Source organism: Chiloscyllium plagiosum, chromosome 34 (assembly GCF_004010195.1).
Source record: "Chiloscyllium plagiosum isolate BGI_BamShark_2017 chromosome 34, ASM401019v2, whole genome shotgun sequence".
Classification (NCBI taxonomy): domain Eukaryota; kingdom Metazoa; phylum Chordata; class Chondrichthyes; order Orectolobiformes; family Hemiscylliidae; genus Chiloscyllium; species Chiloscyllium plagiosum.
Genome location: NC_057743.1, coordinates 39814355 through 39838553, shown reverse-complemented (window position 1 = coordinate 39838553; position 24199 = coordinate 39814355). Strand labels below are relative to the sequence as shown.

Genomic DNA, 24199 nt, shown 5'->3' with positions numbered 1-24199 from the left:
ATGCAGAGATGGGCTGAGAGGTGGCAGATGGAGTTCAACCTGAATAAATGCGAGGTGTTGCATTTTGGAAGATCGAATTTGAAAGCTGAGTACAGGATTAAGGATAGGATTCTTGATAGTGTGGAGGAACAGAGGGATCTTGGGGTGCAGGTACATAGATCCCTTAAAATGGCCACCCAAGTGGACATGGTTGTTAAGAAAGCATATGGTGTTTTGGCTTTCATTAACAGGGGTATTGAGTTTAAGAGTAGTAAGATCTTGTTGCAGCTCTATAAAACTTTGGTTAGACTGCACTTGGAATACTGTGTCCAGTTGTGGTCGCCCTATTATAAGAAAGATGTGATTCTTTGGAGCGGGTTCAGAGGGGGCTTACCAGGATGCTGCCTGGACTGGAGGGCATATCTTATAAGGAGAGGTTGACCACTTGGAATACTGTGTCCAGTTGTGGTCGCCCTATTATAAGAAAGATGTGATTCTTTGGAGCGGGTTCAGAGGGGGCTTACCAGGATGCTGCCTGGACTGGAGGGCATATCTTATAAGGAGAGGTTGACTGAGCTCAGATCTTTTTCATTGGAGAAAAGCAGAAGAGGAGACCTAATTGAGGTATACAAGGTAATGAGAGGCATAGATAGAGTCGATAGCCAGAGACTATTTCCCAGGGCAGAAATGACTAACACGAAAGTTCATAGTTTTAAGCTGGTTGGAGGAAAGTATAGAGGGGATGTCAGAGGCGGGTTCTTTACACAGAGAGTTGAGAGAGCATGGAATGCGTTGCCAGCAGCAGTTGTGGAGGCAGGATCATTGGGGACATTTAAGAGACTCCTCGACATACATATGGTCACAGAAATTTGAGGGTGCATACATGAGGCTCAGTGGTCGGCACAGCATCGTGGGCTGAAGGGCCTGTTCTGTGCTGTACTGTTCTATGTTCTATATACCATGGACACTTAGAATGTGAATCAAATTCCCCCAGTACTACCATCAACACCTGAATTCAAGTTTGTAACCAATTTCCACTAGACACAGGAGAAAACTAGACCACTCAATCTAATCCATTGGGTCTGCTCTGCCATTCAATGAGATCGTGGCTAATCTGATACTCCAATTCCACTTTTCTGCCTTATCCACAAAACTCTTTAAAAAATTCATCCAAGGAATGTGCACGTTGCTGGCTGGGCCTGTCCCTCACCGCCCTTGAGGAGGTGGTGGTGATCCACTGCAATCCATGTGTTGTAAGTAGATTCAGAATACCCTTAGAGAAGGAATTCCAGATTTTTGCCCAGCTGAAGGAACAGCGATATATTTCCAAGTCAGGACATTGCATGGCATTTATTGCATTTACTGCCTGTCCCTCACCGCCCTTGAGGAGGTGGTGGTGAACCACTGCAATCCATGTGTTGTAAGTAGATTCAGAATACCCTTAGAGAGGGAATTCCAGATTTTTGCCCAGCTGAAGGAACAGCGATATATTTCCAAGTCAGGACATTGCATGGCTTGGAGGGAAACTTGTAGGGGGTGGTATTCCCATGAATTTGCAGCCCTTGTCCTTCTAGATGGAAGTGGTCATGGGCTTGGAAGGTGCTGTCTGAAGATCTTTGATATATTTCTGCAGTGCATCTTGTAGATATGCCTGCTACTGAGCTTCAGTGGTGGAAGGAGTGGATGCTTGTGGGTGTAATGCCAATCAAATGGGCTGCTTTGTCCTGGATTGTGACAAGTTTCTTGAGTGTTGTTGGAACTGCATTCATCCAGACATGAGGAATATTTCATCACTCTCCTGACTGTGCCTTGTGGATAATGGACAGGCTTTGGGGAGTCAGAGAGTGAGTTATTTGCTGCAGTATTCCTAATTTCTAGCTTGCTCTTGTAGTCACTATGTTTATGTGGCAAGTCCTGTTGAGTTTCTGGTCAATGGTAACTCTTAAGATGCTGATAGTGAGGGATTCAGTGATTGTAATACCATTGATCATCAAAGGGCAGTGGTTAGATTAGCTTTTTTGAAATGGTCATTGCCTGACATTTGTGCAGTGTGAATGTTACTTGCCACTTGTCAGCCCAAGCTTGGATATTGTCTAGATCTTGCTGCATTTAAATTGGGACTGCTTCAATATCTGAGGAATGATGCTAAACATTGTGTAATAATTGGCAAACATTTCTACTTCTGACCTTAATGATGGAAGGGAAGGTCATTGATGAAGCAGCTGGTTAGGCCTTGGACACTACTGAGAAACTCCTGCAGAGATGTCCTGGAGCGGAGATAACTGACCGCCAACATCCAATGACCCCATCCTTTATGCCAGGTCCAACTCCAACCAGCGGAGAGTTTGCACCCTAAAGCTATTGATTCCAGTTTTGCCAGGGCTCCCTGATGCCACACACTGTCGAATGCATCTTTGATATCAAAGGTTGTCACTCTCCCCTCACCTCTGGAATTCAGCTCTTTTGTCCATGTTACAACCAAGCTTGTAATGACCTTAAGAGCTGAGTGGCCCTGGTGGAACTCAAACTGGGCATCACTGAGTGGGCTATTGCTGAGCAGGTAGCACTGTTGATGACACCTTCCATCATTTTACTGATGATCAAGAGTAGACTGATGGGGTTAGAATTGTCCTGCTTTTCTACATTGGGCAATTTTCTACATTGTTGGGTAGATGCTAGTGCTGTTACTGTATTGGAAGAGCTTGGCTCAGGGAACAACTAGTTCTGGAGCACAAAGAGCGGAAGAGGATTGATACAGACTCAATGGGTCAAATGACCTCTTTCTGCACTGTAGGAATTCTATCGTTCTATTCTATGACTGCCTTCAATGCCAGTATATCTTTCCTTGAATACGGGAACCAAAGACGTTCACTGTATTCCAGGTGTGGTGTGATTAGTGTTATAGTTTTAGGCCAGCAGTCTATTAGCCTTCCCTAATACCCTCGAAACTTAGACGCTAGTTTTTTTTTAATGGGATTCATAATAAGGATCCCAAATACCTCTGAGCAGCAGCTTTTTGTGATTTTTTTCCTATTTAAATAACACTCAGCTCTTTAGTTCTTATTGCTGAAGTGCATAATCTTAGATTTTCCCACACCATATACCATCTGACCTCACTATATCTGTGTGTCATTCGGATCACTTGCCTCCCACCAAGTTTTGTGACAATCATAGTCTTGGTGATAATATGAGCAGCAGCTTTTTGTGATTTTTTTCCTATTTAAATAACACTCAGCTCTTTAGTTCTTACTGCTGAAGTGCATAATCTTAGATTTTCCCACACCATATACCATCTGACCAAGTTTTTGCCCATTTAACCTCACTATATCTGTGTGTCATTCAGATCACTTGCCTCCCACCAAGTTTTGTGACAATCGTAGTCTTGGTGATAATATTGTCCCCGAAGGGTATTGTAAGTCAACCTGCTGCATATGGACTGCAGCAATTTAAGACAACAGTCCACCACCACTTTCTCAAGGGCAACTAGGGACAGGCAGTAAAAGAGAGTCAAGAGTGTGGTGCTGGAAAAGCACAGCAGATCAGGCTGCATCCAAAGAGCAGGAAAATCAACATTTCAGGCAAAAGCCTTTCATCAGGAATGAGGCTTGGAGTCAAGGAGGTGGAGAGATAAATGGGAGGTGGGGGGGTGAGCAAAGGTAGCTGAAAGTGCAATAGATGGATGGAGGTAGGGGTAATGGTGTTACGTCAGAGGGGAGGGTGAAGTGGATAGGTGGGAAGGAAGATGGCCAGGTAGGTCAGGTCATGAGGGTGGTGCTGAGCAGGAAGGGTAGAACTGGGAGAAGGTGGGGGGAGGGGAAATGAGGAAACTGGTAAAGTCCACATTGATGCCCTGGGGTTGGAGGGTCCCGAGGCGGAAGATGAGGTGCTCTTCCTTCAGGCATCAGCTAGTAAGGGAGTTGCAATGGAACAGGCCCAGGACCTGCATGTCCTCAGCAGAGTGGGAGGGAGAGTTGAAGTGTTCGGTCACGGAACGGTAGGATTGTTTGGTGTGGGTGTCCCAAAGATGTTCTCTGAAGCGCTCTGCGAGCAGGAAGTCCTGTCTCCCCAGTGTAGAGACGACCGCATTGGGAGTGACGGATACAGTAAATGACGTGCGGAAGTGCAGGTGAATAGAGTAAAAATGGTGGCCAACCATCAATACCCAAATCCAATGAGTGAATAAAAAAGGAGTATATTGTGGCCCCAGCTCTAATCCATGGCACTCCACTAGTTATAGGTTGCTATGCTGAATAAGTCCCCTTTACCCAAACAGTTTTCTATTAGTTAGCCAATCCTCCATCAATACCTTAAACATCATGGACTCTTATCTTACAAAGAAGCATTATGTGCAGTATCGTATCAAATGCTTTTTCAAACCCAAATATACTATATCTGCTGATTACCCTTGATCTATTTTGCTTTTTACCACAGAATTCTGACAAATTTATCAGGCATAATTTCCTCTTCATGAAACCATGCAAACTCTGCTTGGTCATAATGTGCTCTAAATTTGTTTATAAACGCACTGCAATTACACCCTTTATAAAAAAAACAATTTTCCCAATGACAGAGGTCCCCATGTGGTTCACATTCAGAAGGTCATCCAACGGGTTGTCCAGAACATACAAGTAGCCTACATCTTCATTTCCATTCATAAAAGTTCAGATTGCACAACAGTATAATTACCTTTAGGTTGCTGAGACAGTATATGTTTAAATGCCACATTGGCAGTTTTATTATGGGAATACCAGCATACAACTATTTACGCACATAGTTATATATCATTGCATTTGGCATTAAGGAACCAGTTCTCTGTTCCAATTTCTAAATGGTCAGACAACCTTGACCAGAAAGCTCAATTGCCATCCCTTGTATCATTAAAACTCAATAAATATTCTTTATAATTAACATTATTTCCTTTCTTCAAACGAATAACATGGAGAAATGACTGATGTAAAATAAATACATAGGACATGTGCAATGGTCAGAGATTCTTCATCAATTAACTAAAAAGTTGTCAGCTGCTATCACCTTCTACTATTGCTTATAATTCAATTGAGCTGACAGAAACAACATGCTCACCATCTTGATTGCCCCAGTCCCAATCCGGTCCTCGAACAACTTTACTGCCCTGGAAGATCCCCTTGAGTACAATCCTTGGTAAATTCTGCCGTGGACCAACAGGAACCCTGCAAACAGAGGAAATACAAAAATAAGAAATCAATGAGCTTGCAATAAAACAAGGGAGTATCACAACTTGCTAAAAGCATATCGATCAATTTCCAAAGCTCCAGGCTTAATTAACACTTGGAATGATAGCATGGTAGAAACTAATTTTAAGAAAAATTTAATTATTTGAATAGTAAGAATGAGAGATCCTCCTGTTATCTTAAGTACCTCAATTAAATTAGGAACTCGTTATTTGATAATATTCCGAAGTCATCAAATCTTTCTAATGAACTAGTGCCATTTATAGTCTCTTATCACCATAAAATTAAATAGATCTTCAAAAAGCAAATTGCCTTTCGGAACTTTCTATTGGACAAATAATTATTCCATTTTAAATTTATAGTCAAAGCAAAAGCAAAGGGTACTTTGTCTGGCAGCTTGTCTGTTAATTAACAGGTTATAAAATGTGCATATTATTTGCATATGAGAACTTCCATACATTTAAGATTTGGATTTTAAACAGAAATCAGATACAAAGATTCTTAACGTGTAGCATAAATGTTACTGTATGTCTCTTCTTATGCCATTGTTTCTCTCCTCTTCTGTAGAAGTGTGGACTTGTTGGGCTGAAGGGCCCTGTTTCCACACTGGAGGGAATGTAATCTAATCAAGTACTACTTTGGGAAGACAGAGCACAAAGTATTTGTGGTCTAAATGGGTTCATGGGTCCCAATCTCTGATACAATCTTGATTGGATTTGGTGCAGGTCTCTTGCTGTGGCTTAAGAACGGGGAGTGTCAGGCAGAATGCGGAGATGGCAACTTGGTAGTAATCTTGTGATAACAACCATGTTTCCCAGCTGAATTCATGAAAAGTAAATTCTGTCCAGATCAAGACCAATATCATTGAAAACCTTTGAACAGATGAGACAGACTGTCCATGGCATTCAGGAATGAGTGTATGCAAGGAACAGCAGTAATTATGTTCTGAAAGGAAGATTCAATGCTGTGGAAAAGCAGAGGATTGGTTGGGGGGGAATTTACAGAACAACACAGGTGGAATCTTGGGTTAGGATCTTAGAAAAAGAAACTAATTAATCTCAAAAGCTCAAAAACTAAGACAAAACGATAAGCAATGGGAAAACCTTATTACAACCTTGATTAAACATAGTGATAGTTTTGGTTCCATTCAATAGAAAGAATATTGAAGTTATACGGAGGGTGTAGTGTTGATTCACTAGAATGCTGTTTGGTACAAGGTCACAGACATTCAAAAAATTTGAAAAATTGTGTCTTTTTTTTTTAAATCAGTACACAACCAACTGAGGCACCATAATAGAAGTGATTAAAATATTAAAGATATTAGATTAGATTAGATTAGATTACAGTGTGGAAACAGGCCCTTCGGCCCAACAAGTCCACACCGACCCGCCGAAACGAAACCCACCCATACCCCTACATTTACCCCTTACCTAACACTACAGGCAATTTAGCATGGCCAATTCACCTGACCCTGCACATCTTTGGATGGTGGGAGGAAACCGGAGCACCCGGAGGAAACCCACGCAGACACGGGGAGAACGTGCAAACTCCACACAGTCAGTCGCCTGAGGCGGGGATTGAACCCGGGTCTCTGGCGCTGTGAGGCAGCAGTGCTAACCACTGTGATATAGGTGAGATATAACCAACTGTTAAGAGATCTGAAAGGAGGACCATAGATACATGATTAAATGCAGGATCTTCAGAAAAGACAGCAGAATAAACTTGCTAACATGGGGAGTTACGAAGAAGAAACTATGGCAACATTCAAGGTTAGACTGGATGAAAGTAAAGGGGGACATGAAAATATATGGGGACAGGATGTTTAGAACCATTTGTCCATTTGGGGAATAAATACTAACGTAGACTGGTTGGGCCAAATGGACTGTTGCCATGTTATAACTTATGTCAACTTTGGAAAAAGTAACAGTAATGTGTGGCTGGCAACACTATTTTTTCATCTCATTGCTGAATTTTGAGCTGGGGGTATAAGTTTCAATCCATTTAGATTGACATATGAATACTTTCGGTTTTGCTTTGTATCACATTTAATGGGCAAAATTCTGATACTCATTTCAGTATTCAAGCACCATCGATACAGGTTTTACAAGTGACTTGTCAGCAAGACTAACTACACAGTGCATTTGCACAACAGCACCTCAGTCAAACTCCCAGAACTCTGTCAGCTAGATGTCACACAAGGCTATGATTAATTAGCCCTGTGCAAATTGTGATAATGAATGGCTAAGAACAGAATCAAATTTCAACATGGTATGCTCTGGAAGGCAAGGAGGTGCATGACACCTGATTTCTTTCTCTCCTAAAACAAGAACTCAAAACAATTAAAGAAATCTTTGAGCTGGGTTAATTCAATACAGCCCTAAAAGATCTTTATTCTGGAAGGCTAAATGACACAGTGGATAAACTCCCAAAGCCATCAGGGAACAGTCTCTGAACAGTTATAAATTCCGAGCATTTTATTTACAAGATGAATTGACATCATTGTCACAAATTTGTGACAAAGTCCAGAAGGAAAGCAGTTTTGGCCGATCAACCCTCTGCTCCTCAGTAACTGAACTGCTGAGGCTCCTCAACTCCTGACAGCAAAGGCAGTTCTGGTTAACATTACTCCTGATGTTGCACAATGTGATGGGTAAAACTGCATGGAGCACAGCAGCTGAGACATGACAAAGCTCATGCTATGTGAAGCGATGGGGGAGTTCAGAAACTGAGACAGGGCAGTGAGATTATCATGCCATACATTCATAAATCATGGTTTAGTAAACGCTTCCAAAATAATATGTTCCTAGCTCGTCAAGGTGAAATATAGACAATATAACTTTTTCAATTGGAAAACAGTGAATAAGAAACAAATCAGCATACATGCGTGGAGCTGAGAACGAAGAAAGATTCTGAAGAATGGGATAAAAACAAATTAATTTTACAAAGGTACAACCTTAAAATATTTAATTAGTTAAATTGTTAATCTATTGTACACAGGGAAAAGACAGCAGTAAAATGATAAGGGTTTGCGTGATGTTTCATACCGTTGGCAGGAGTCACTTTTGAGTGTATGTTTAAATGTAAAAGCAGTCTTCATAAACCCTTCACTAGCCATCAAGATACTGTTATCCTATCTCAGGAATAACATTGTCACACTTACATTTATTAGATAATATATGAGTGTCCAAAATGGCAAGCATGAAACAAAAATGCATTTAGCAAGTTTTGAGAAGATTTATAGCTCAGGTTGAGGTTCTGGATGTAGATTTGCTCGCTGAGCTGGAAAGTTCATTTTCCGACGTTTCGTCACCATACTTCAGATTCATCAGGAGGCTCACTGAAGATGTCACCTAGTATGGTGATGAAACATCTGAAAATGAACCTTCGAGCTCAGTGAGCAAACCCATATCCAGAACAAATGATTTTAGCATCACATACACTTATTAGAAATTTTGCATATGCAATAGCCAAATGGCTGTTAGAGGCTATCACGTGATTTATTTAGTCTGAAGCAGCTAGCATTATTGTGGGGCTGTATTCAGGAAAACTAATGCCACAGAATGCCTTCCAGAAGCAAAAGCAGTTAAGCTGCCAAATGACATCTGGAGTCTAACTCAACTTATTAAAATCGAGGTCTAGTTTGACCAGTATCAGTCATTTTAGAGTAAGACTGCTTTTTAAGTCCTGATTCCCTTCAGGAGCTGTCACATAAATTATTATTGACCACCTCAAGGTCCATATTAAGGGACACTCTCAATCACTGCCACTTCAAACCTTTCGGTCTGAGACTGTCCTCAACCTCTCATCCTCTCCAGTCTTAAAATACAGTCATAGAGTCAGACAGCAAAGAAACACCCTTTGGTCCAACTTGTCCATGCTGACCAAGTTTGCCAAATCAAAGTAGCACCAAGTTTCTGCGTTTGGCCTATACCCCTCTAGTCCTTTCTTATCCATGTACCTATACATATGTCTTTTAAATGTTCTAACTGTACCTGCATTTACCACTACCTCTGGCAGTTCATTCCACATATGAACTACCCTGTGTAAAAAAGTTTCCCCTCAGATACCTTTTAAATCTTTCTCCTCTCACCTTAAAGTCATATCCCCAGCTTTGAACTCACCCATCCCACAGAAAAGACTTGCTATTCATCTTATCAATGCTCCTCGTGATTTTATAAACCTTTGTGAGTCACCCTTTAACCTCCTATGCTCCACTGAAAGAAGCCTCAGCCTATTCAGCCTGTCCCTATTATTCAAACTCTCAAGTCCAGACAACATCCTCTTAGACTTCTCCAATTTAATAATATCCTTCCCACAGCAAGGCAACCAGAACTGCACACAGTACTCCAAAACTGGCCTCACCAACATCCTGTACAACCTCAATTTGACATCCAAACTCCTATACTCAATGATCTGACCAAGGAAGGCAAGCATGCTAAATGTCTTCTTAACCAGCCTGTGTACCTGTGACACAACTTTCAATGAATGATGTACCTGAACCCCAAGGTCCCTCTGTTCTACAACACTACTGATCCAGATATCTCCAGGCCCCTGCACTCAGAGGCCTCTTGCCATCTATTGGCATACATTCCAAACCCCTCCCTGTTTGACAATCACAAGCTGCTGCCCTGCTCAAATTTTTAGTTTCCTGTTTGCCAGAGTGCTTTGGTATCCAACCTTGAGGCAATCACTTACTTGTGAGCTACTACAATGTCCTCAACTACTTTTCATTCATCTTCCTGGGTTCCTCCTACAACCTAGAGCTCATTAGAATCCGGTTCGAGGCCCAACAGTTAGTCAGGGCTTCTCAGACCCTGCCATTCTCAGTGTATGCAATGTGTGAGGGGGAATTGCCAAAAATATGCCAAATTCCCAGGCTGCAGTATTTACTGAATCCATCATTTTACATTTCTATGTATAGGTTTTCCAGTTGACTCATTGGAGAGTCGGAGATGTGATTCTCAGGCTCCTTTGCCTTCCTTATTAAAACAGTCATTTCCCAGAGTATGCTCATTAAAGATCTCCCTACTTTGCATCTTTCCTTAATTTAGTTTTGATTCGTTTTGGCACTTGCTTTTCTTTCAGGTCAGTGGTTTTGACATTATTAATTGCAGTCAGCTTCCAGCTCATTCATCATCTTCTGTCTTCCTATCCTGGAGGGTTTCACTTGTCGACTATTTGTGATATACCTGTGCCTTAAGATCATGCTATATTTGTGCTCTCTCTCTGTTGTGAAATTCTAAGGAAAACATTAGATGAGGCCCAATAGCCTGTAAAGCCCTGATGGACCCACTTACAGGTTAACTCAATCATTCTACTGCTGCTAGAACATTGAGGAGGATTAAAATAAAAGCAGTATGCCATCATACGATCACCGTGAATTCAGAAATATATCCATTTACATCTGACAAACCTTGAAATAACTGCCATTCGTTTAACCATCACAATTGCTTGGTGCTGCCCAGATCTAGCAAATTAATTTAGTCTCACTTATATTTGGATTCAACAGCATAAATCCTAAAATGCAGAGGCTGCCATAACAGAGCACTTGCTGGCCATCTGGCTCTGCTTTGCATTGGTTGGTCCAAGAGTCAAGATTAGAATGGTTCTGTATAAACGATCAAGATAATGTCATGACATAAAATCTCTGATTGGAAGGATAAATTCCAACTGCTCTGCTTTGTAGTTCAAATATAAGGTTATCTACAAAGATAACTGTTTAGTCAATATACCTTTTTGTCTCTTGTTACAGTAAAAGTCTTGAAACATGAAATTTCATTTCATTATCCTTTCAGCTATTAATTTTTAAAAAGAAATGCCAACTCAGTTATTGGAGCACAGGCAAATCAACCTTTTAACCTAACTTATCATAACATACATTTTGCAACTCTGTACATCTGTCTCCACAGCTCTCTGTTGTAGTGTATCTTGCAAACTTATCAAGTTCATAACCAGTTCTAACTTTTAAGCAGGAAAGAAATAATCCTGGTCAATGGAGTTATGGTTTTCAGCACCTCTCCCTGAATCGGCTAAAACATTCACACGTATTCCTAATTTCCTCATAGGAATCAAGGGGTTGTACAGAATCGAAACAGACCCTTCGGACCAAACTGTCTATGCCAAGCAGATATCCTAAATTAATCAAAACCCCATTTGCCAGCATTGGCCCATATCACTCTAAACTTATACAGATGCCTTTTAAATGCTGTAATTGTACCAGCCTCCATCACCGCTGGCAGCTCAGTCCATACGTGCAACACTCTCTGCATGAAAAAGTTGCCCCTAACATCCCTTCTAAATCTTTCCCCTCTCACCTTAAACCTATGCCCTCTAGTTTTGAACTCCCCCAGGGAAAAGACCTTGACTGTTCACCCTGTCCATGCCCCTTATGATTTTTATAAACTTCTGTAAGATCACCCCTCGGCCTCCAACGCTCCAGGGAAAATAGCCCCACCCTATTTAGCCTCTCCCTATAGCTCAAGTCCTCCAACTCAACAATATCCTTGTAAATCTTTTCTGAACCCTTTCAAGTTTAACATATTCCCTATAGCAGAGAGACCAGAACTGAATGCTGCATTCCAAACGTAGCCTAACCAATTAGGAGAAAGTGAGGACTGCAGACGCTGGGGATCAGAGCTTAAAAATGTGTTGCTGGAAAAGCGCAGCAGGTCAGGCAGCATCAAAGGAGAAGGAGAATCGATGTTTCGGGCATAAGCCCTTCTTCAGGAATGAGGAGGATGTGCCAAGCAGGCTAAGAGGGGAGGAAAACTTCAAGACAGGCATCCTCGCAAGAGGAATGCAGAATCTGGTTTCCAGCATCTGCAGTCATTGTTTTTACCTTGTTGATTTTAACCCTACTGCGAATCCTCTTGCAAGGATGCCTGCCTTGAAGAAGTTTTCCTCTTCTCTCTACAAGAATCTCCTCTGCCCTGAAGCTCTTCCTGATGAAGGGCTTTTGCCGAAATGTCGATTTCGCTGCTCCTTGGATGCTGCCTGAACTGCTGTGCTCTTCCAGCACCACTAATCCAGAATACCAAACACCTTCTTCACCACTGTTGATAAGGCTAAAAATGACAGGAACTGATAAGAAGTTTAACAATAGGCTGTTATATGAATGGAATTAGATTAGATTAGATTACTTACAGTGTGGAAACAGGCCCTTCGGCCCAACAAATCCACACCGACCCGCCGAAGCACAACCCACCCAGACGCATTCCCTTACATTTACTTCTTCACCTAACACTATGGGCAATTTAGAATGGCCAATTCACCTAACCTGCACATTTTTGGATTGTGGGAGGAAACTGGAGCACCCGGAGGAAAACAACGCAGACACGGGGAGAGTGTGCAAACTCCACACAGAGAGTCGCCAGAGGCGGGAATTACAGAGGGTCAGTCAGGACTGCTGAGAGTTAAAACTGCAGGAAATCTGTCTCTACCAGATATGGCATACATTTGGTCAAAATAGTCAGGTTTGGTCACATGCACGGATAGTTACAAATAAGCCACATACTTAACACAAAGATTTGTGTATAAAGCCTGAAGAAATCCTTTTGTTCAGCAACACTTCAAAGACATACGTTGTAAGAAAGTACATTATGTCCAGAAGTGTGGTGAAGATGTCAAACAGAGTTTCAGCCTGGCCTGCTGCCAACTCTCCCAGGTAACAACGTTCAGGTTTAGTTACAGGAATCAGGATAGTGAAAGACAATGATTGACCTGCGTTATTTGTTCAAGTACTTAATAAACTAATTGTGTTTTATAGAGCTCTACGTGTCTCTATTGTATCTTTGTCTATGTACGCTCTGTTGTCTCTCAGAGATGGGCAACACCACCCTATCTATACGTGACTGCATCTTGAAGGAACTATGAACCTGCACCCCAAGATCGCTTTGTTCAGCAACAGTCTCTGGGACTCTACCATTAAGTGTATAAGTCCTGCCCTGGTTTGCCTTTCCAAAGGCCAACACCTCACATTTACCTAAATTAAACTCCATCTGCCACTCCTCGGCCCATTGGCCCATCTGATCAAGGTCCCATTGTACTTGGAGGTAACTTCTTCACCATCCAATATACCACCTGCAAATTTACTATCCATTCCTTTTATATTCACATCCAAGTCGTTTATATAAGTGACAAAAAGCATTGGACCCAGCACCGAATCTTGTGGCACACCACTGGTCACAGTCCCACAGTCCAAAGAACAACCCTCCACTGTCACCCTGTGTCTCCTTCAAGTCCATTTTGTATCCAAATGGCTCGGTCTCACTGGATTCCATGTGATCTAACTCCTCTACCATGTGGAACCTTGTCGAACACCTTGCTGAAGTCCATACAGACAATATACACCGCTCTGGCTTCATCAATCTTGTCACTTCTTCAAAAAAAAACTCAAATCAAGTTAGTGAGAAATGATTTCCTACACATAAAGCTATGTTGACTGTCCCTAATCAGTTCTTGCGTTTCCAAATACATATAGATCCTATCCCTGAGAAACCCCTCCAACAACTTACCACTGATGTCAGGCTCACCGGTCTACTGTCCCTGGCTTTTCCTGATCACTTTTCTTAAATAATGGCACCACATTAACCTACCTCTAGTATTTCGGTACTTCACCTGTGGCTATCGATGATACAAAATATCTCAGCAAGGGTCCAGAAATCTCTTCCCTTGCTTCCCACAAAGTTCTAGGGTACAACTGGTCAGGTTCCAGGGGTTTATCCACCTTTATGAGTCTTAAGAAATCAAGCACCAACTCCTCTGTAGCACGGAACTTTAAGATATCACTATTTCTCCAAACTCTCTAGCTTCCAAATTCTTCGCCACAATAGATACTGATACAAAATACTCATTTAGTATCTCATCCATCTCCTGTGGTTCCACACTCAGAAGGCTTCGTGATCTTTAAGGGTCCCTATTCTCTCCAAGTTATTCTTTTGCCCTTAAATGATTTTATACAATTTATGAGCACTATGTTCAAACTTGGATTTCAATTTATTTAGTAATTTCCTATTTGAAACCTTGTCAAAGTGTTGTGAAAATTCTAAACTACTCTTATGAAATTCGACAACCTATTACCATTGACGCATTCAAAGATATAAAGTGGTTTATTAAGCAGAAAGTTCCTCCGTTAGGCTGGTGGGGGGACTAGATTGGGTTGGGATATCTAGTCAGCATGAACGGGTTGGACTGAAGGGTCTGTTTCCATGCTGTACATCTCTAGGACTCGATAACATTGGTAGTTTTTTTTAATTAAGCTACTGCTATTTAGAATACTCCTCCAGACAACTACGAAATTGCTTACATTACCTGATAAAATTTCACTTACCTGCTTCAGATTGTAACAATGCGTGTCAGATTTTTAAGAACTGGCAGGCATTTATATTTGGAATGACAATGTTGCTGACAGTATACTGAAGGTCTCATTTCAATAGATTTTGTGATTAACAATGTTGGACAAGACAACTTGAGAGAGAATTTTGTTATTGGAAGCACCTTTTTTGTCAGGATTTGGAGGATCTTGTGAAGGCACAATCAATCGTACCTCTCCAGTGCTTGGAGGTGCCTGCTACAGGTTGTCCAAGTCTCTAAAACACACAGACCGTAGAGATTACTGCTGTCCAGTAAACCATGGTGTGAAATCCTGGTCCTCAAATACACTGTTCCCTGGTCAGTTGAATATTGAGCTGGTACACTGGAGACAATAATGAAAGGCATTACCTAAGCCTGTCGTCTTCAAAAAAACACAAAACAGTCCACACTTTTCAGGATCTTGCTGTGGATATTAATCAACAGGGGAAATTCTTTTTTGCTGTGGAAGCTAATGAATCAGACCTTAATTTTATGAATGCTTAGTAAAACGGCAATTCATTTCAAGCCCCTATGCTTAACAAAACTTTAGAATCATAGAACCTCTACAGTGTGGAAACAGGCCATTTGGGCCCAAGTCTCTAGACTCACCAATCTGTTCGATGAAACACCATAATAACAAAGTCAGAGTCATATAGCACAGAAACTGACCTTTTGGTTCAACATGTCCATGCTGACTAGGTATCCCAAACTGAACTAGTCCCATTTGTCTGTGTTTGGTTCATATTCCTCTAAACCTTGCCTATTCATCTACCTGCCCAAATGCCTTTTCTACCTACCTCTACAACTTCCTCTGGCAGCTCATTCCATGCACACACCACGCTGCATGTGAGAAAAAAGGTTCCCCTCAGGTCCCTTTTAAATCTTTCCGCTCTCACCTTAAGCCTATGCCCTTCAGTTTTGGACTCCCCCACCCTGGGGAAAAATCTTTAACTATTCACTTTAATTATGCTCATGATTTTATAAACCTCTTTAAGATCATCCCTCAGCCTCTGATGCTCCAGGGAAAAAATTCCTAGCCTAACCAGCCTCTCCTTATACCTCAAACCTTTCAGTCCCAGCAACATCATTGCAATTTTTTCTGCATCCTTTCTAGCTGAAGGACATCCTTCCTAAAGTAGGGTGACCAGAATTTTACACAGTATCACTAAAGTGGCCTCACTAATTTCTTGACCCGATTTATGCCACAGGGGGGCACTAGCACAATACATGAGAGATACTAGCAGGATCTAGTGGAAAATATCACATAACGATGCAATATAAAACAGAATATTTGGCAAGTGAGCTTGTTTCAGGGTATTATCTGAAACGTAGTGAAATATCACTCCTACATTGGTTTCTCTTAAGAGATGTGTGAAAAAATGATCATTTTAAATGATTCAAATGATAACAACCTAGGATTTCTCTCTCTCCCTGTTGCCAAGTACCCGTTTAGAAGTCCCTCCAAACGAATAAAGAATAAAGTATCTGACCATCGGATACAAATTGTATGTTGAGATATAAAATGCCATCTCATTAAATGAACCTATTTCAAAGATAATGCCGCTTCCAGCTCCTCTCCCCCATCTTTCTTTCAGACACGGCAGTACAACATGCCTGGAAAATTTATCCGATGAAAAAAAATCTTTTAAACTCAAATTTTTCCAATAAGATGTTGCTAACCAAGTGGAGTAGACTTCATGTTCTTATTTCTGCTGTCACAATAAATATCTCAACAAATTAATATAAATACCACCATTTACTGTATAGGAGCTACATCTAGAATGGAAAAGAATCGAAAGTCCACACCCAAAGAGAAATCTTGTAAAATGATACAGAAGGCCAACTGTGGGCAGCACAGTGAGTGGATGAAGCTGCAGTGGCAAGAAGCCAAGCTGTGATTCGGGCTCAAAAAACACTTTCCATTTCGCCTTCTAAAAGAAAGCAAAGTAGTCCAGGAAAATCATATGTCAGATTGCTCTGATCTGCCTTCCACCATTTCCAGAGCAACAGTCAGAGCCTGTACAGACAGAGAATTAAAGTGAAACGGAAGTATGAAATTATAGATTCAATATATTTAGATTTAACATACACATTTCATTGTTGTCAACAGTAATATTTGTAATGACAGTTAAATATAAAATGATGAATAATCAATATGCACGATAATTGTCTGAACTATGTAAGTCACACAATAATGAGTGCAAGCACAGTGGCACCATCTGTCATGACTGTTTCAGAACAGATGTGATTTGCAGCTTATTCTATTCAGTATGAAGTCAATACTGAAGTCACAAGTAATCACTCAAACAGTTGTACACAGCCCTGAAATTATGGCATGGAACAGTATTGTTGAAGCATTTATCTGAAATGCCCTCTCGCTGCTAATTTTGCTAAGCTGCTGATTCTTCAAAAGGAATTGGGAGTACCCTGATTAAACTGGACAATTCCAAACGCTGATTCAATAGTATCCCAAAGCAACATACATTGCATTTGACTTGAGTGCACGCATCTACATTTTGTTAATGCGCAACTGATGCATGCAAATCCTATGGGGAGGTCAATAGAGGTGAATTTAAATGAATGCATTTGTAAAAGAATTTAGAGATGTTGAAAAGGCAACATCAGTGCTTGTAGAGACATATATGGTATTGACTTCTATAATATACCCCTTGTCTTTTACAATTGGGGGAAGGAAAGGAGAAGCAATTTAATCCTTGCTCCAAGAACCAATAGCAAGATTGCATTTTATTCATTTTCAGATTTGATTTTATTAATTCTTTTGACAAATCATTTAAAGTAAAATAATCTCAATGACATAAATTAGTTAATGGACAATTATATTTTGAAGACGTAATTCACAAACTAAATGCCAAGAAATTTAACAAGATGGGGTCAATATTCTGAATAGGATGTAAAGCCTTATTCAAAGTCTAGTTTCAAACCAGGGACAATGGACATTAGATTCATGTAAAACATAGTTAAGTTTAATTTTTAAAATTTAAATTATACTTCTAAAAGAAAGTTCTGACCTGGAGTTTAAAGATGTAATTTATATTGGAATTCTTGTTTAGTATGACAGGCACATAATATTTCTGCCTTAAATTAAGTTTCACAGTCCAACTGTTTTCAATGACTACTGCAAAATGAATCTACCCTCCCCCTAGACAAATAAATTCAGCTCTGATAATTTCAAACATATGATAATAGAATCAATACACATATGGCCAAAATGCAAAAGATTCACAGCTGAGTAAATATCATAATGATCATTAACGCATTTGTGAATTTCAGCTGGTTGATTAGTATTTCAGCCTGCACAAAACTCCTCCCTGTTATGGCTACTGGGGTTTAGGAGGGATAAGATTAATTATTAAAATTCATGAACAACCCACATAATTAGCCTGCCACATAGCAGCCTGCGCCATGTTTACAGCTCCCAGCTTCTCAGTGTTGACTGGCAGGAAGTTCAACACAGTCTGACAATGTCAGGCGGGAAATGCTAATGAGATCCTGTCAATAATGCCATATAACCACCAAGTCTTCAGGCTATCAGAGTTTTCCCTTTCTACTGCACTCTCCTGTATGTCTCCACATCTCCTCATCAACATCAGCTCATCAGAGTCATAGTCTCTTTATTTTGATAAGTTTCTAGGGTAGTCAGCTTTTACTCCTGTTGGATATCATTAAGAGTCATCAAGCAAGTCATACGCTCCCAACTGGATCTTATTCTAAGGTAGGTTGATCTGACATATACAGAACTCCATAACAAATTTCACTCACCACACAAAAGCACACAATTGTAGTACAAACTGACAAACAGCTCAGGGGAATTACAAAGCTACTTTCTGTAAGTTGAGAGGTAAGGTTGTCTGACCTGATTTAAAAAACTCAAGATAAGCCATGTCCCTGCATCGGTTGATTCCCGAACAGAAACTAACAGCATTCCTCTTACCTCACTTTAAATTACAGGTGCTTGAAATCCTCTGTGGAGTCTTTAAATGCGGTTGAATTCATTTTAATAAATGACTGCAATTTGCATTCATTCATCACTTTCATGATGAATGCCTTTGCAGATAGGTTAGGATTCATTATATTTCAAATGATTTTGTTCAGTAACATCTTGAATACAAATAGAAAGTATGTGTATAATAACATTCAACAATACACACGTGCTCAGGGCTCTAGTTTCACGCAAATGAATCAAAGTAACATTATCAAACAAGGAATATGCAAGATTGAACTTGTGATTTAGTTTTGCTGCTTAACACAATTATTTTAATTCTCATAACAAATAGCAAGAACCAAATTAATTGAACTCAGACAAGGTAGTCTAATTCTTCTGGACGTTTTCACTATTAGGGCCCTGAAAACTAAATTATGGCGGTATTTCTCTGCTCCTTTCCTGTAGCTGTAACACTATTCTGCATTCTGTTCCTTTATCCTGAGGTGCTTGTTTGAGGTATGATTTGTCTGGTTAGCATGCAAAATACTACTTTGCACTGAATCTCAGTACATGTGACAATGAATCAAAATCAAATTAAAATCAATAATTATTTAATACCATCCCTTTGGTTTCTCCATCTGGATGGTTAGTGAAAGACAGGTCATTCCCATTATCAGTTAGGTTACAACTTGGTGCTTGTGGGAAATTTCTGACAATGATGTCATCTACCAAATGAATTCGACAGTCTGCTCAGAAAACCATCGGCAGCATTCACCATCTCCCTTCCAGGTAGGGCCTCTGTCCGAGTAAAACATCACCTGATGGACTTGTGGTCAAACATGTTCATCTGCATACACTTCTCTACAAGAGACAGTGGTATGGCCTCAACAGTAAAGTGGCTACATCCATCTCTGCAACACCAGGGACAAATAGAGCCTCAGCAGCGAGTGACACTTTGGTATCTGCATCCAAAGGGTGTGCACAAAGGTCGATGCAGCAATACAAAGGTAGCCTTTGGGAAGGGCAATTCTTCCTATAGAGACAGTGTGGACTGCAGATGCTGGAAAGTCAGAGTCGATAAAGTGTGGAGCTGGAAAAAGGACAGCAGGTCAAGCAGCATCTGAGGAGCAGGAGAGTATACGTTTCGGGTCAGAACCTTTCAAAGATTTCTACCTGAGACGTGGACTCCCCTGCTCTTCAGATGCTGCTTGACTTGCTGTGCTTTTTCCAGCTCCATCAATATCCTTCCTATATCTACTTTGTCAATCCCCTTTTAAGCATCTTATTGAATTGAATTGAATTTACTACCACGTGCCGAGGCACAGTGAAAAGCTTTATCTTGCGAGTAATATATAATTAAATAGCATAGATAAGTAAATAGTAGGTAAACAGCAGCAAAACCAACAAAAAAAAACAGGTACAGGTGAACGCAAAGAGTTTGAGTGTCCATTCAGTTATCTAACAACAGTAGGGTAGAAACTGTTTTGAAACCGGCTGGTGCGTGTGTTCAGGCTTCTGCACCTTCTCCTCGATGGTAGAGGCTGTAGAAAAACATTGCCAGGGTAGGATGGATCGTTGAGAATGCTGGTGGCCTTTCCTAAAGAGTGGGCCTGGTAGATGGATTCTATAGATGGGAGGTTGGCCTTTGTGATTGTAACTGTCTCCAATCTTCAATGGTACAGTTACCATAGTAGGCACAGATACATCCAGACAGAATGCTCTCGATGGTGCACGTGTGTGTGAAACCTCAGGAAAAGAACCCAACATATGGTGGCAGCAGTGGGATTCCATCATACAGAGGTTCCAGACAGACTGAATAAGCGATCATGAGTGTTGGTTGCGTGAGATGGATGGGCCCTAAAATTCACCTTGATCTCTCTTTCTAAACTTAACACTGCGTTGACCCCTTGTCTCCTGGGACCTGGTGATGGAATCTTTAAAGGTAACTCGCACACTTGCACACCAACGAGTCACTTTGCACGAAGCTAGGTTTTAATTGGGGTTTGAGGCTTCTGGGTTTTGATTGAGGTTCAAGTCACCTGGGTTTTAAAAGGGGGTTAAAGTGCCCTAGGTAAAAGGAGTTTGGAGTCCTACAGACACAGGTTGAGGCTCCAGAGCATTTAAAAAAAATATTAGAAATCAGGAACTTTAAAGAAAAACATCTCAACAAAATTTGGTACTTCTTAAAGTTATCACCTTTGCCCCCCACACCTCCCCATAGAAGTACTTTTGGGGTGGCATGGCGTCACCGGGAAAAGGGGGAGGAAGTGGAACTGGTCCACTTGAGTCCCGACAGTAAAGTGCATTGACTACTGGGGAAGCTATGTCCGGGTTTTTGTTGTGGGAGTCTCAGTTTCTGGGCTGTGGACTCGACTAGATGAGTCTTTCTTCCATTGAAAGGGAGTGGCTTGGACTGTGGTGCCATGTGGTCCGTTGTGAGGGCTTTTTCTTTTTATAAGTGTCATTTCAGCAAGAGGATATGAAAAAATAAGCACGAGGAACGCTGAAATTAAGGTTGTACTAATATTTGCATCGAAAAAGGAGATTTCAATATAAGTTATACCATACTGAAAGTGTTTGATGTTTAACCATTTTGGTTTGTTAACATACTGGTTCAGAAAGTCCTTTTAAGTAACTATTTTGCCTTATTTGAATTAGGATCTTAATTCAATGTGTTTTGTGGGCAATGTAATAGGGCAGATTTAGTTTTTACATTCATATTATACAACATTATGCTCTAAAATTATCAAACATGTAATATTAAAACAAACTGATTGAGGACCTTGAACCCAAGTTGTTTGAGATTCTACAATGCCCGTTTAAAAAATAAAGGTGTCAGTGGTCATGCTTTAGCCAGATGAGAGTATTGTATTATAATATCTTTGCTGCTGTATTTTTAATGCAAAGTGTTCACAAAAAGAAGAGTGCATTTTAATTTTGATGTTTTGTTAAGATTTTAGAGAATATTAGAACTTGAGGCTAAGCTGTTCAAGTTCTTTCAATTATTGTTAAGACTTCATTGGCCCCATTCATACTGCAAATTCAAAGCATGTTGAAAAAGGCAGGCGCAATTTATTGTAGTGAAATGTATGACTGTCTTCATGCTGATAGCCACCTTGGCAAGGAATGAATGTAAGAGGAAATGCAAAGGCACTTTCAGCACCTAACAGTCTCTAGAATTCCTCCATTCACAGGTAAAGCTACCTTCAAACCACCACCAGCCCCTCCACAACCTGACCCAATGGATTCAATCAGCTCCCCAGTCATGAGCACGAAAAGTGAAGAAACTAACAATGGTGAAGTGGAGGTCTGTATGCTTTTTGTCAGTGGCCTTCCTATGGGCATTAAATCACATGAGCTTTACCTTGTCTTTCGATCATTTAAGGGATATGAAAGTTCACTGATCAAGCTAACATCACAACAGCCAGTTGGCTGTGTTACATTTTACAGCAGAGCAAGAGCAGAAGCAAAGAATGCGGCATTCACCTAGCCTGCTGCTGCGGCTGCAGCTACTGCACTGCACACTCAGATGCGCTGAAGCATCTCCGCAAGTTTTGTTCAGTATTTAAATGCCCTTATCCAAGAATTCAGATTTCTCCGTGGAGTGATGCAGAAGGACAGACTGGATTTTGTTTTCAGGTTGGACTTTACTGAAGGAGACTTTGGATAACTGGCTCGTTTCCACTCGACTCGGAGGAAATGGAGTGGTCACTAAGGACTGTGGATTTAAGAACTTTACTGGTGAACGTATTTTCCACATGGGAGGATTCTGCAAATTCTATTTACTGCACGGACTAGTAATTGTTGTTGTTATAATAATCATTACATGTTGTGTGTCAATAACTTGCTTAAAAATACTGGCTTATGAAAGCTAGTAGTGTCATCTAGGTAGTTATCATGGAATGATAAAAGGTTGGATTGCAATATTAAAAAATTAAATTATACTCCCTCTCTGGACATTAATGTAGTGTTAAAGGGTTAAACTGCACTGTCTTCCTCCAGAAGCTGAACATTCTCAAAGTGGGTGATGACAACATTCATGCAGGAATGTGGATGACTCCCACTTCATTTAGACAGCCATTTACTACTACTCTCCTGCTATTATCAAATTAAACTCATTCAGTCCTTTCCATTCAAAAATACTTTCATAGCCATCCCCCGAAGCTAGGACATATCATACCTACATTGTCTTGGAGAATCACTGAGTCAGGAAATGGTTTGGATAATGATTCCCCAGGATTAGGGCATTTACATCACCTCCGAGGATGACCTCATCCTCCTATTATACCTGGAGTAACTTGTGGTTATGGGGGGAGTGGCCAGAGTACCTGTGAGCATTACCACTGACCCGTATAAAGGGGATGTGTTTTCTTTGTTTGGGGCCTCTTTGACTGGACTTCACATGCCTACATGGAGGGCCAAAGGGGGTCACCTAACTTGTACAGACTTTAATAAACTTCAACTGCTTGCAGAAGTTAGTCTATGCGAATTGCATCTCCTGTATAAAACCTAGGGAAAAGAACCTAACAACAGGAATGCAGAGCCTGGATCTGATCCAATGATTGTGGGATCATTGAGCTTGGTTGAGAATACACTGCCTCTGCTGCGTGGCATGTAAATAGTCCTGAGCTGTAGCTTCATCAGGTAGACACCTCATTTTAGCTTTCACTGGTGCAGCTCCTGGTATTCTTTACTGAACTCAAATTGATCCCCTGCTTCAATGACAATGTTAAAGTAAGGATGTGCCAAGCCATGAGGTTACAGATTGCAGTTCAATACATTTCTGCTGTAGCTGATGGCAATCAACTCATGGATGCGTGGTTTTAAGTTGCCAGATCTATTCAAAATCTATCCTATTCAGTATGGTGGTTAGGGGTCAGTTAGCTGGATAGTTGGTTTGCAATGTAGAGTGATGCAAACAGTGTGGGTTTGATCCCCAAACCTGCTGAGATTACCTTGAACGATTGTCCTTCTCCATCTCTCCCTTTGCCTGGGCTGTGGTGACCCTCAGGTTAAACTATCACCAGTTGACTCTTTCTAATGAGAGAGCAGTCGTTTGGTCTTGCAGGACTATAGCAACTCTACCTTTTTTAGGGTGATACAACGTGACAGAGAGTATCTTCAATGTGTAGATGGGGCTTCATCTCCACAGAGTCTGTGTAGTGGTCAATCTGTTCATGACATCCACGGTAAAATACACTGGAGAATGAAATCAAAATAATATCTTCCTTCAGTTGGTCTTCTCACCACCTGCCACATCCCCAATCTGGCAGTTTAGTCTGTAGTGGTAATAGCACTCTTGGTGACGGTCAGAGTCATACAGCACAAAAACAGACCCTTTGGTCCAACCAGTCCATGCCAAACATAATCCCAAACTAAACTAGTCCCACCTTCCTCCCCCTGGCTCATATCCTTCCAAGGAGAAAGTGAGGTCTGCAGATGCTGGAGATCAGAGATGGAAATGTGTTGCTGGAAAAGCGCAGCAGGTCAGGCAGCATCTAGGGAATTCTCCTGTTCCCCAGATGCTGCCTGACCTGCTGCGCTTTTCCAGCAACACATTTCCATCTCATATCCTTCCAAACCCATCCTATTCATGTACTTATCCAAATGTCATTTAATTGTGCCCACTTCTAACACTTCCTCAGGAAGTTCATTCCAGATGTGAATCACCCTCTGTGTAAAATATTTGCTCATGTCCTTTTTTTAAATCTCTCTT

General features: G+C 40.9%; 1 protein-coding gene across 9 annotated transcripts in view; it reads right to left on the bottom strand.

Annotated features, from left to right (window-relative positions):
* Positions 1–24199, bottom strand: part of mib2 (MIB E3 ubiquitin protein ligase 2) — a 212291-nt gene that overhangs the window by 68084 nt on the left and 120008 nt on the right. For all 9 annotated transcript variants that reach the window (XM_043676270.1, XM_043676267.1, XM_043676262.1 and 6 more), the window contains one exon: positions 5062–5168. In XM_043676270.1, the coding sequence (XP_043532205.1) occupies positions 5062–5168 (107 nt within the window). The remainder of the gene's footprint in view (positions 1–5061; positions 5169–24199) is intronic.